Consider the following 14,490-nt stretch of genomic DNA (forward strand, 5'->3'; position numbering starts at 1 on the left):
TAACGAGCGATGGAGCTAGCACAAAAAAATATATATATCCGGCCAGTGATGTGACAATACCGTTGATTCCCTTTTAATATTCTCTGCAGAGCAGACATGCAGGCCAGCGAGGGAAACGGCAGGCCTCAGGCCCTATGTGTCCAGCCCTGTGTCCAGAGACCCTGTGTCCAGAGACCCTGTGTCCAGAGACCCTGTGTCAAGCCCAATGCCATGAGTCATGCAGTGTTGTTTTTGGCAGCACGTTTTGGTTTTAGTCATAGTCTGTTGAATAGTTTTCATTTAGTTTTAGTCATAATTTTAGTCGCCTGGAATGTTATAGTGTTACTTAGTTTTAGTCGACTTTAATATCATAAGATTTTAGTCGACTTTAATATCATAAGATTTTAGTCGACTAAATCTACAGTTGAATTAGTCGACTCAAATGTATTTTGGCGGGCCTTGATGTCGTCGTAAAGGCTGATGTTGCGCTTGCTGAAAATAGCGACACAGCGTGACGCGTTGTGAGCTTGTAGATCTGCTATTTTCAGCATGCAACCAAGTGTAAAATGACTTATGCTGGATCTCTTAGGTCACATTCCCACCTAATACTTCGGTAGACTCGATGCGAATGGGCGGAGAAGTTGGGATTCTTGCATATTTAATTTGCTGCGGTTTGCCTTCACACTGTCATCCGCAGCAATTGGAAACGCAGCAGGGGGGACCTTTATCAATGTGTTCCATTCATAAACTAGCCTACACAGTGAAATCTATGGTGATAAAATTATACTCATAGCGTGCATGTGTCGTGCCGTCTGGGACTTAATCCCCCCCCCCCCCCCCCCCTCTCTCTCTCTCTCACTATAAGCAAGCAGCCACGCACTGTTCTTTTGGGCATGGAGGCACAGCGCTGAGTGCACTGATATAACAGACAGCAGCGCAAAATGTTTACAAGTTTATCGAGATGAAAGTCCCTACTCCCCAGTCCCCACACAGTGACAGCACTCCATGTTTACGGCACGCACAGACAGACAGCCTATTATGTAGGCTATACACTGCAGTGTTTTCTTAAGCAATTGATTAATGTACTCGTCCTCATTTCGATCAGGGCTTCAGTCTCCTCATTTGACCACGTCTATCCACGGTAACGGGACATCTTTGCGCTGCGTAAAATATGCCTTCTCCGTCTCCAACCGTGTTCAGCTCCTCACCCGCCACATTGTTTGCTTCATTTCCTTTATTTGCTGCGGATTGCATTCACACCCGCACCGAATCGAAATCAAGTGCGATTGGAAGCGAAGCGAAACCCCCGTTTTTGTTCAGAGTAGAATGCGGTTCTTTGATGCGCATTAGGATTCGAATGAGCCTTCACACCTGACAAACGAAGCACAGTTTCTGACAATGTGCAGCAGGATTCGTTTTAATCGCAGTCAAGCTTTCTGGTGTGAAGGTCACCTTAGTCCCTTCCTAACATTTTAGTCTAGTTTTTATCTGTTGACAAAATTGTCAATATATTTAGTCTTAGTTTTAGTCATCATAGCATATAGTTTTCATTTAGTTTCCATTTAGTTTCCGTCAGTGGAAAAAAGGTAGTCGACGAACATTTTTCGTCTTAGTTTTAGTCGACCAATTCAACACTGGAGTCATGGGTGTTATCAGGCCTCTAATGGCCAGTCTTGTCCAAACAAGTCCTGATGAGGAGATGAGACGTCTCATGTATGACGCAGCTGGTCCAAACACACTGCACAGATTACACCTGTCATCAGCTGATGATCTGCACCTGTGTGAGACCAAAGTAATCGACATACTGAGCCAATACAGTAAATTAATGCATGAATTACGTGAAGTGACTGCAAGTCTCTCGCACGCACACGCACACACGCGCACACACACACACACACGCGCGCGCGCGCGCGCGCGCACAGTCGCACACACACACACACACACACACACACACACACACACACACACACACACACACACACACACACACACACACACACACACACACACACACACACACACACACACTCACTCACACACTCACACACACACATTAAATGGCCAGTTTCCGCGCACAGAGGCTAATCAACTGTCAGACTGCCAGACATTGGTTTGACTTTATTGGACCAGGGAGGACATATTTAGCCATTTGGCAAAAGGCATGCCACAAACAACAGATCTCACCACTCATCACTCCTGTCGACTATCATGACGATAACGCCACTCCTCAAATGACACATCATACACGGACCGACTGCAGATTAACCAAAGTATGGCAGCTGTGTGAGTCTCAGTGGCCGTGCACAGATAGACACTAGGGGGTGCTAGAGCACCACCTCTGCCCTTGCCCTCTGGACAGCAATGTGCCCTTTTGAAAAAATAAAATAAAAAATGTACAGTGTGGACCATATGGTGACATTGATCAATTCTTGATAAAAAAAATCACACCCGTGTGAACTGAGTGGTGCAACTCCCCCCTCCCCTCTCCCCCTGCCCCCCGCCCCACCTCTCTCTCTCTTTCATTAGCAGGCAACAGTGCAGCACTATCTCTCTCTCTCTGTTTCTGGCACAACAGCGCCACTTTTGCCCCTACTGCTACTCATAGTCACATAGGTGGTTTAACACGGACATTGCTGTTCCTTGGAGTGGTTGCACCACTCAAAAAAAAGCTTATAATATATTGTTTATGCCCCAAAATCTATAAATCTCACACTATTAAGGCAACCGGCCGGTTCCGCGCGCTGCACACAAGGTGCCCTTTTTTCACTTGAGCACCTGCCCGTCTAAATGTCACTGGTGAGTCTTTTGACCCAGGAAGGACAAACATGTAGCTACGTGTAATGTTAGAGTCCACAGAAGTGAACCTTTGAAGCCTGCTTTCTCAACTCAATGTTACATTACTCTATAAGCCATATACCTCCAAAACTGGTGGGTCAAACTGAACAACCAATATCTTTGAAGTTATGATTCCCTGCTTTCATACGACATGGAAAAAAAATCCAATGGCAGCCCCTCAGTCAAATCTGGTCGCAATTATTGATGACGAAGGTGAGGACACAAATTGTGATTGCCCCCCCACCCCCCTACACACACACACACACACACACACACACACACACACACACACACACACACACACACACACACACACACACACACACACACACACACACACACACACACACACACACACACACACACACACACACACACACACACACACACACACACATTTTTTTGAGTGGTGTAAACCACTCCTACAACTGGCTTTGTTAGTCTGTCTGTCTGTCTGTCTGTCTGTCTGTCTGTCTGTCTGTGCAGAAACAATGAGCATGGTTGCTACGGTCACCCAGTTCACCCGGGTGTGATTTCATTACGTCAGACATTACGCCAGACCACAGCTGATCAGGCTATATAAGACCTTACACCACTCAGTTCACACGGGTGTGATTCTTTTTACTAACCACCTGTTTACCGGAAAATAATTCTGGACAGCATGCGCTGTGAGAGAGAATGAGTGGTCACCTTATCACCTAAAACCTGGAGTAGTCCTTTAGGATACAATTCGTAGGATTTGTGTACCATTTTGGCCTCTATAGTACGTGGCTCTAATTGGGATGGTCCATCTTACTGAATCAACCATCTTTGGCTGAGTTCTTACGTCATTTAGTTCCGACCACACATTGCGATTGGACGAGCAACATCCCCTGTGTCTGTGTATTCGGACAAGTGTCTCAGTGTCTTCTTTTAAAACGCTTTTAAAAACACATCTATATGCCAAGTGTTTTTCCTAATATTGTTTTTAACTGTTTTATTGACCTGCTATTTTCTTCATATTTTATTGTTTCTGATGTTTTGTTGTTTTGATGTTTTTATGATTCCTGTTTTATAACCTGTCTGTAAAGCACTTTGTAACTATATGTTTGGAAAGGTGCTATACAAATAAAATTCAAATTCAAAAGTTGTTTACATGCAAATTAGCCCCTGGGGATTTCAAAGTCTGAAACACTATAGGGCTACCTTAACAGACAAAGGTCAGAAAACTATAATTATCACACTTAAAGGTAAATAACAATGTTGCTAATTATGAGAGGCTCCAGTCTTTGTGTCTGGCACTGCAGAGAGAGAGAGAGAGAGAGAGAGAGAGAGAGAGAGAGAGAGAGAGAGAGAGAGAGAGAGAGAGAGAGACAGACAGACAGACAGACAGACAGACAGACAGACAGACAGACAGACAGACAGACAGACAGACAGACAGACGTCACTTTGTGCCATGATGCAAGCTTGTATATCTGCTATGTTTGAGAATTAAAAAATATATATATATCAAAAATGTTACAATACAATTATTCTCTTCTGGGGGGTCTCTGGCAAAAAACATTTCCAAACATTTCCAAACCCGGTCGCAATGACTAACCAATCAGGAAGCAGACAGGCAAATCGACCAATGACAAAGCTTCTAGGACAATCTTTGAATGCAGATTGCAGCCCCTAGATGTGCCACAGAGACTACATTGTTTTGGGAGCGTTCTACCCATTGCTGGCTTTCTGAATATCAAAAAAGAAAAAGAAAAAAAAGGTAATAACATTTTTGACATATTATTGCTAATAGCAGCTTTAAGCCCTACTCACACAGGGTTAAGACAGTTTTAGCGTTGTCCCTGTGGTGTGATATGTCCTGCTGCACGTTGACCCACGTTGACCCTAGTGATTCAATGCATGGAATTCAATGGCCCAAACGACCACACCAAAGGGTCAAGAAGGTTTTAGCTCTGCACCATGCAACCGTTTGGACCCAATGATTTGCATGGTGACCCTTTGGTGTGGTTAGGGCTTTAGACCTATTCAGTATTCTGAAATTGTTTAGTCTAGTCTTAGTCGACTAAATATCAAAAACCTTGATTCTTAATGAGTTATAATGGATTGCATTTTTCATATCGCTTTTCCAAGTGCTCAAAGCCAGGGCCGGATTAACACCTCTGAGGGCCCCTGGGCACTGAAGCTCGAAGGGTCCCCCTTCACGCGCGCACAACATTTTTGCTGTTTCGGAGCCGTTTTGGGGCAGTTTTATGCCGTTATATTGGCCTATTTCCGGTCGCCTACCCCCCCCAGAGTGACAGCCAATCTAGCGCATTGTTGCTGCTTTACACACAATTGCACTTTTCAGCTGCCCTTCTCACCAACAATAAAACACTAATCTTTTTAGACACCATTTATTTATTAGCAGGGAAATTTTCTGTGGAGCAAAAAAAAAAAAAAAAAACTTTTTTTTGAGGGGCCCCTGGTGCCCAAGGGCCCCTGGGCACGTGCCCAAAGTGCCCATATGGTAGATCCGGCCCTGCTCAAAGCGCTTTACAATGGTTCATTCATTCATACATTGGGATGTGAAGTGGCAAACAGTTGACGCCAGCGTCCTCACTTCCCACATTCACACACCAATGGTGGCGAGCTCACACCGACCGACTCATTGGAGGCAATGTAGGGTTCAGTGTCCAAGGGCACTGTCCAAGAAACAACATAACTTAACTCATGATATCATGAGATGTTGGGGATGCTGTGATATGCAATAGGCAACAGTTTGGTCATGCACTAACCATGCAACCTTTATTTATATGAAAAGATAAACTAAATGAGATGAAATCATTCCCAGAGAAGAATGTTCAAAACAACAGGCCCGAGATGTCTAAACACACATCTGCTCCCTCTGTGGCATTTGTAGTTAACACTCAGGTACAATTTTACATTTTCTTTTTTTTCGTCTGTGGAAGTTAAATACTATCGTCTCTGTCAGGTGGAAACCTCATCTGTCCAGGAATTTTCAAATGGAAAAGTAGCCGATCTACAAGCTCGCAGTTTCGAGCTTGCACATCAAGTAGGACGTTAAAATACAAAAAAAGTTAGACCATGGAGATGAGAGGTTTCTGGCCGACAGCGATGATACTGATGATACTATCTGTCTCTCACTGGGACCATGGCTAGGTCTGTCCAATCTCAACAGAATTTTGTGTCACAAACGCGTTTGACCACGTCAAATGCGTTTGACCACATCGAACGCGTTTGACCACGTCGAACGCGTGGACCTGACGTCGAACGCGCGGACCTCACGGGTCACAGACAAGCTCAGGGATAGAAGGATGAGGCTGGCTGGGCACTGCGTCAGGCACCCGGGAAATGTGGTGGCGATCAAACAGAAAGTGTGGAAGCCACGGACTCTCTCTTTTTCCCAGCATTTCGCCCAGACGGGTGTGCTTTTTCTGTGAGGTTAGGAGTTAAGGTTAGGGTTAGGCTTAGTGTTGCGGCTGATAGCAATCCCACAATGCATTGGGAGCCTGGGAGATGGGAAATGTATGACGCGCAGCATTAAAAGGACTCGTGTCCAAACGAGTGCTCAAGTTTAAAATGCTTTTACTTCGGCGTCACCAAATATTACAGTACATTGCCAATAAATATATCATAAATATGTGCAAAGAAATACGTGAGCAAAAAATAGAAACCTCTCCCAGCTCACCCTACCCCCCATGGTCAAACCAGCATTGAGGTGAGCAGTGAGTGCCAGTGGTTTTCAACTATTGGTCCGGGGACCACCAGTAGTCCTTGAGGAGGTTCCAGGTGGTCCCCAGCTAAATGATGGAGAGTTAGTAAAATATGGACCCTTGTAGATCTTGAACTCTTCCAGAGCACAACATTTATTTTACGCTCTCAAGAGTTCAATTGTTGTTATGCAGATGTTTACTACATTTACAAGAAGTCTACACACAATAAGCCTATCTCACATAATTTCCCCGCCCCCCTTAATACGCCCCCTTTCGGGGTTAGTGGTGATAGTGTGACGTCACTCCATAGACGCTTTATGTTAACAGAGGTAATTTAAGAAGTCTACAACTTTTGTTTTCTCAAGGTAAGGTTCGTTCTATCTGTTCGAGCTGATTTACCATATTGTTTGCTTCATAATAATATTGGTCTGTCACATTTTTACATTAGAAAATGTACTTAGATTCTCCAGAGAAAAAAACGTGTAAATGCTCATGTTAAAGTCACCACTATTTACCGGAAGTGGGCGTGAAAAACGGGCTGTGAGATAGGCCTATTAGAGAAGACTTGTTATTTTGATCAATGTTTGCCTGTTATCTCTCCTATGGTACCACATAGCATGGAATTGTGAACAAAATGTATCCAAACGAAAGACAACAACATATTCTAAGTTTTGGGTTCTGAGAGGCACAATCTCATCAAATGGTGGTCTGTGGCTCAAATGCCGAATACATAATTTGTTGCCTTTATATGAAAAAAGGTTGAAAAGCACTGGAGGCCACCCACAGGGACACTCCCACCAACCAATAGGGCGCCTATACATCACATCAATCAGTGCCCAAATACAAAATAGTTTGGCTCCTATACGCATAGTTTTTCAGAGGTTATGGTTGAGGGTTGAAGGTTAGGCCGACCTGGGCGAAACGTCGAAGAAAGAGGGAGTCCCGTGGGAGCCAACACAAGGCACAGCTAGGAGGGGAGAGAGGCGGTGCACCACCTACGTAGACACACTGCGGCGCGACAGCGGAGCTAACGACACTGCAGAGCTCAAAACCCTGAAGCTGGATGGGAGGGTGTGGAGGGAAGCGGTTCAGGAGTCCCGAGTCGGCGTTGGCTAGTCCGTACTCTCGCGTTGCATCATCGCATCGCATCTAAACAGGATAATAAGTGATGAAATAGTGACAGCCATAATGTGCAATACTTTTAACCACATGCATGCCTATAGCATCCCTATTCTGAGGCGGACGTTCTGAAAAAAATAAACAAGAACAAAAAGCTGATCCACAAGCTCACAATGCTTCCATAACATAAAAGACACGCCACCAAAGGGAGCTCCACTGATCTTGTTCAACCCAGATTTGGCACAAACATGGGGTTAAGTCTGCTGCTATATGCCACCAAAATGTGGATGCCAATCCCCTACCAACAGACATAAACAACTGTGACTCATTAACCACCATAAAAGATCAATTTGTAACTACTCCTACAAAATCAAACTGTTAAAGGTATATTCAGTGATTTCACTTAATTCAAATATCACTTATTCTTTCTTATTTTTTGGATAATCCTCCCTACTATAAAGTGTGCTGACCATATAAAGAGTTCCTCCCTGTCCCCAGTGAGCCCCTGGGGTCAAGAAACCCTAGTTTCGGTTTGGGCTTTGGGTGGCAAAGCCTTCATCCAATCAGGATGAGAGGGGCCTTCCTCCAATCATGATTGAGTGGGGCGGGCCTTGGTGCACGTGCTGTTGGTCTGTTGTACTTCCCCCACTGTAGAGCGTGTGCATGTGCACATCTTGTTACAGGGGTGGACCGGGGTTTTTTCCAAATCACCCAAATCACTGAATGCTCCTTTAAAGGTACATATACAGTATGTTTTATTGTGTTGATGATGTCTTGGAATATTATGTCTATGTAATCTCAATGAATTGAATACAGTCCACAATGGAAACAAGCCGTTAATTTCGCCTTTTTGTGTGTGATCCCTTTAGCACCTTTTGTATAATCGTACCACTGTACTATTTACAAACTGTTAATAAAGTAGTCAATTAACTCAGAAGCTGCCACTAAAACCCTGGGTGCTGTTGGTTTCCACCATAGTCTATGGTTGCCCCCATAGTCTATGGTTGCCACCATAGTCTATGGTTGCCCCCATAGTCTACGGTTGCCATGGTGGAAACACCCCCCCCCCCCCCCCCCCCCCCCACCCAAAACAGCTAGCGAAAATCCGCTAAAGCTAATGTCATCATCGTCTATTTAACCAGTTCAGACCGTACGACGTGTGGGAACGTCATAACTAATCCAGCCGACGGGTTGCTACACACGTCCTAGCGCATTTTCATTGCTATCAACTTTACAAAGTAAAAGCGGCCATATCTTCCCGGCACCCCAAGCTTCTATTTTGAAAGAAATGACTGTGTGCGGTAACCAGGATTTAGTGTTGAGCCGCTGACATCGGCACGTTGTTCAATCCAGCTCAATCTGAGCCGTAATTCCGAGATAAACGGCTATGAAGGTGGAGCGGCCCCAGCATTGTGTGCAGGCCCGCCATCTTGCTACAGGAAAAACACAGTGAGCATCAGGGAGGGGTGGCTAGCGACCGGGAGCCCTGCTTTACGGTAAATACCAGCAAGATGATTCTTAATTATTACAAAGCTCAAGTCCGTATATATACGTCGACGCTAGGTGGCGTCATATCCCAGGTCCGTCTATATAATGGATGAGGCCTACGGAAGGTTTTAACATTGGTCCGGTTCCTATAGCAACGCACCACCGTTCCATCTATGGCAGGGTTCCCCAATAGGCGGCCCGCGGGCCATTTGCGGCCCGCGGAGCGCCCCCTTGCGGCCCGCGGAAGAATATATATATTTTTTTGGGGGGGGTCCCAGATATAAATGGCATTAAATGGGGGTCAGTAGCCTATGCATGTCAAACTGGGCATCCTTTTCAAATGGGGTCCTGCCTGAAAATGAATTTTCAGGGCAAGACCTCGACCTCACGCATGCAGACTCGGCCCCCAGCCTGGTACCCTAGTCAAAATATGGCCCTCGAGGAAAATTAATTGGGGAACCCTGATCTATGGGATTGAAAATATATTCACAGTGCAAAGCAGTTGAAAGGAGGATTTTCAAACCTCTATAAATCGGAATCCAGGAGAGCTGTCCTTGGTGGATTTTCTGCCATCCACATTTCGGATTTCATTTGTGCCTTTGTACCGCGACGCTGCCGCCATGTAAACGCTTCTGACGAGAGGTAAAGAGTGTGTGCTAGAGTGTGTGTGGCGAGTGTGTGTGTGTGTGTGTAGGGGGGGGCAAATTCCGTCTTTTAAAGTGAATGCGTATGCTGGCACTGGGAACTGGGGTTTATGCTAACAGCTAGCGGTAGAGATAGAGTTAAGAGTGTCCCTGGCCACCTGGGATGTCATGGAATACACGTTAATTAAGTCTACAGGTGGCATTCAATGAGTCAATCAATCAATTTGCCTTAAGTTATGAGCTTGTAGATCTGCTTTTGGGCTAACATTTTTCTTAACCACTGGATGGAACCTGGTCAACAAAGTAAGAAGAAAGAAAAAATAAGAATGAAAGAAAGAAAATAACGTGAAAGAAAGAAATTAACAGAGAAAGAAAAGAAAGAAAGAAAGAAAGAAAGAAAAATATACCAAATACGTAACCTCGCGTTACCAGGCTTTCCACCTCAGAGGAAAGCCAGGTCTGTGTTAGTAATTGCCTTGTGAACCGGTCGGGAGCGGATGATATCGTTACGTCGTGTTGTAGTCATTGTTTTGTAGTCATCAGGCAGGACAATCAATCGGAACTTCCTTCTCCCTCAAACCGGAAGAATAACAATAAAAGCTCTCGTAGCCTGCGGCTTTTATTGAGAACAATCGGTTTGAGGGAAAAGGAAGTTCCGGATGACTGATGACTACCAAACAATGACTACAACATGACGTAGCGATATCACCCACTCCCGACCGGATCATAAACGAACGAAAAGGAATGCTGCCCAGGCTACCAAAGACGTATCACAAGCCAGCCTACACACGGGACAGCTCTTCATGGACAACCCTACCTGTGACCTGGCACGCTCCCTCATCTTGCGCTCGCGGCGGTCCTGCGCGGTGGACAGGTAGTTGACGGCGGCGTACTCCAGCACGGAGAGGAAGACGAAGACGAAGCTCACCCACAGGTAGATGTCCACCGCCTTGATGTAGGACACCCTGGGCATGGACGCGTTCACGCCCGTGATGATGGTGGACATGGTCAGCACGGTGGTGATGCCTGGGGGGGGGGGGGGGCACAGACAGGGCACAAACAAAGGTGTCAACTATATACGCCTTTTATTTATGTTTTTATAATTTTTATCAGATGATTTTGTAACCCATTTTTCACCCCTGTGTCAATTATCTAATGTGATCCCCTCCACACACCCTCCGCCAACCTGGGGAGAGCAACAGACTTGAACTCATGCTTCCTTCATGCCTGAGTGTCCAGATCGCTCCTTTACACTTGACAGGGGAGAGTTTCCCTGGTTGGACGTAGCGCGTGGAAGGAACACGTTATTCCAACCAGTTCCTTTCCCCTCCATCAGGCACCCCGGCTGGCCAGGGGGCGGCAGTTTAGAGACCAGGATTACTGCATGTTTTTTGCACCAAGAAGGGCTCTTTCGCCAACCCCGCCTCGGGTATGGGCACTGATGACGTGGAGGAGATGACACGCCGCCAGCACCCACAGCGTCCCCAGTGGGAATCGAACCCAGGACCTTCTAGCTGTGAGGCGACAGCACTACCAACTGTGCCACCGTGCCCCCTGGTTAGGGTTAGACGCCTTTTAACAGACAACGTCACACTGATAAGCGCCAGCATGCGCGCGCAGGCCGGCCGGCACCATATGAACGCCACCTCTCCATAAGATGCAATGGAAAAGTTCTAACTGTGCTCACGTGTAAAAAATAATAATAAAAAATGCATCATCAAGCTTCATAGGATGCTGTTTTTAATTCCCCCAGTGTTGAGGAAGAATGATTAGGGTTTTTATCGTGATCTCTCGCCCCCTTGAAGTATACAATCCTTGGTTTCTGTTGTGTGTGCAGACCAATGATACCAATACAAAGTAGTTGTCCTCAAAACCACACCTCCAGTCGCTGTCATATAGGAACGGGGGGGGGGGGGGGGGGGGGCGCTCATGATCACGGCAGCAGAGCCTGAGGCACGATATATACTTTCGAGGGACGGAGCAAAAATCTGGCTTGATGGGCTGCAGCTGTGTGTGCACGTTCAGGCGCCGTACACACTATCGAAACGAAATCGCTCTCTCTGTTTCCAGGGGGGGAGAGGGGGGGGGGGGGGGGGGGGGGGCAGAGCAGCTCGCAATTCATTTTCAATGGGAGTCACAGCCATGGAGCAGAGCTGCTCTGTGAAACCCAGTGACTCCCGTTGAAAATGAATTGCGAGCTGCTCTGCACCCCCTCCCCCCCCTCCGAAACAGAGAGAGCGATTTTGTTTCGATAGTGTGTATGGCGCCTGAACGTGCACACGCAGCTGCAGCCCATCAAGCCAGATTGATGCTCCGTCCCTCGAAAGTATATATATCGTGCGCGCGGCGCAGAGAACGGCCGGGAACAGCAGACCTCTGAGCTCTCAACATGTCACACCCACGACGCGATGTGAGCTTGTGTATCAGCTGTTCTCTGTTGCGCAATGAAGTATAAATGTCTCCTTGCTTAGGGTGCGCCGCCTCACTAGCCAACACAACAAGAGGAGGTTGAATGAACTGAAAGCAGCGCTCCCCAACACAACGGGTTTGGAGATCTGTTGGGAATTGATTACATGAACCTGCACCCGCACGACCAGTCTCAATGTTTGTAAACAAATTATTTGTCTATAGAGCCTATAGACTCCTATAGGCTCTATATGCACACAGAATAACTCTGATTACTTCCGGGCCCCATCCCTATACTTGCTTCACAGGTGTTACTCATCAAGGGCCGCTTTTTGGGGGGTGCGGACCATAGAGTATATAAAGGATAGAGACCGAACTGGAGCACTAGCCCCGCCCCCAAGCTATTCATTTCGATGAAGTTGCTCAGTGGCGTTTTGAAGCACCCGGAAGACTGCCGGAAGTACCTCCTCCGGACCTCAAATTTGAGGTCCGGGGTGACGTATGGGTGACGTAGGGAGTGATGGTCCTACGTGTTAAAGCACGGGTCCGCCTGCAGTCCTTCCTCTTACCACTAGGGCCCAGTGCTTCAACGTTGGAGCGCCTCACTGGCCCCTTGGTGCGGGCAGTGCCGTCGCACATAACAGGCACATCGCGCCAGCGAGGCCTCGCGGGGGCAGCGTCCCCCCTCCCTTAATTTTAAATTAAATTAAATAGGCTTATAAATGTTAACAATCACGTTCCATCTCAGACCTAATATCTATAGTTTTATAGTAAATGACCTACCCCTGGCTTTAAAGATGGAGTGCCGTGATTTTTTTCCACCCTAAAACATGATCATCAGTTCTTATTGTTATATAAGGAGGTATACTTTTTTCAAAAAAGTGTACAGTATTTGTTAAAATGTTGTTTTTATGTGGGCACGCCCACCAGTTCATTAAGTATGCCTGGTTTGCCTGGTGGGTGGTGATGGGTGAACTGAAGCCGCACCCACAGCTGTAGTTGTATGATAAAGGGGGAGGGGTTAGGGGAGGGGCTGATAGTGTGGTGTCACTAGATTACTGTTTATTTCATTGGCCCGTTTGACTGTCAAGGGTTCATCCTCCAGGAAGAAACCCTAAATACAAAGTTAATACACCATTGCACATAAAAACGACTCCAGGGTGTCTAATGAAGTACTGTCACCTCATAGACACATGAAAAACTGGAAAAATAAAAAAATTGTGGCACTCCATAGCTAACTCCGTGGCGTCGTAGAGACGACGCGTGGGTTCTGCCGTAGTAGAAAGGGCTGCGACGGCAAGCAGGTTTATGTATCGAGCACTGATCCATTTCCGGTTGCCGGAGTGGACTGCCGTAGCCGTCGTTGCTTAAAGGACAACTTTAGTTTTTTTCAACCAAGGTTCATGTTTTAGGTTGTTATTAGAGAAAGTAAAAGGTGAGTGTAATTCTTTTTTCATTTGCTGCTTTCTTTCGTTTTAGGGATTTTAGCTGTTTTTGACAGGGGGGCGGGGGCATTCGAGCACGGGGATAAATATGTATTTCTTTACAAAATGTTATAGCAATTTCTTTTTTTATTCTTTACTATAGTCCTACTAGACCCCAAGAAATTACATTTGGCCACAGAAGATCACGGGATCTACGGAATGTGTCAAACTGGCATATTGAGCCTATGACACACAGTGTGGCTTCCCCCCAGTAGGCTACCTTCACATTCAGTAGATCCTGTGATCTTCTGTGGCCAGATGTAATTTATTGGGGTCTAGTAGGACTATAGTAAATAATACAAAAATAAATCGCTATAAAATGTTGTAAAGAAATACATATTTAGCCCCATGCTCGAATGCCCCCGCCCCCCTGTCAAAAACAGCTAAAATCCCTAAAACAAAAGAAAGCAGCAAATGAAAAAAAACTAGAAAAAGTGCCCTTCTGGGCACAGGTCTCCACCAGGAGGATAGGACTGTGTGAGATGTTTGGCAAAATGTTTAGGAGTAATATAAACATGTTTGCCTTGTATGGCAATTGGATGATTTGAGGCATTTTGTTCCAATCAACCGGTTTTGCAAAAATCAACCTGTTGGTGGCGCTATAACAGGCCAATGTGAAAAGGGTGGGATATATTCCTCAGCCTAGTAAGAAAATGTGTTAAAGATTTCACATAAATTGCATGCTGTGTTCATGATTTGAGGCTTTTGTTCAAAACGGGGCAATCTTGCAAACTGTGAAAGCCAATTATAGCCAATTAGGGTGGAATATGAAATATCGGACAGATCCGACTTGAGCACATGACCATAGAGATACTGTGTAACGATTTGTGAGATTTTTGG

At 45.9% G+C, this 14,490-nt stretch overlaps 1 protein-coding gene across 1 annotated transcript in view; it reads right to left on the reverse strand.

Moving 5' to 3' along the window:
- gabrr2a (gamma-aminobutyric acid type A receptor subunit rho2a) overlaps window positions 1-14,490 on the reverse strand; it is a gene marked incomplete at its 3' end in the record, with an annotated part of 90,371 nt that overhangs the window by 10,082 nt on the left and 65,799 nt on the right. Inside the window, exon 6 of the mRNA XM_079529008.1 lies at window positions 10,578-10,786. Coding sequence (XP_079385134.1) covers window positions 10,578-10,786 — 209 coding nt within the window. The remainder of the gene's footprint in view (window positions 1-10,577; window positions 10,787-14,490) is intronic.

Source organism: Electrona antarctica (assembly GCF_951216825.1).
Source record: "Electrona antarctica genome assembly, chromosome: 18".
Taxonomy (NCBI): Eukaryota; Metazoa; Chordata; class Actinopteri; order Myctophiformes; family Myctophidae; genus Electrona; species Electrona antarctica.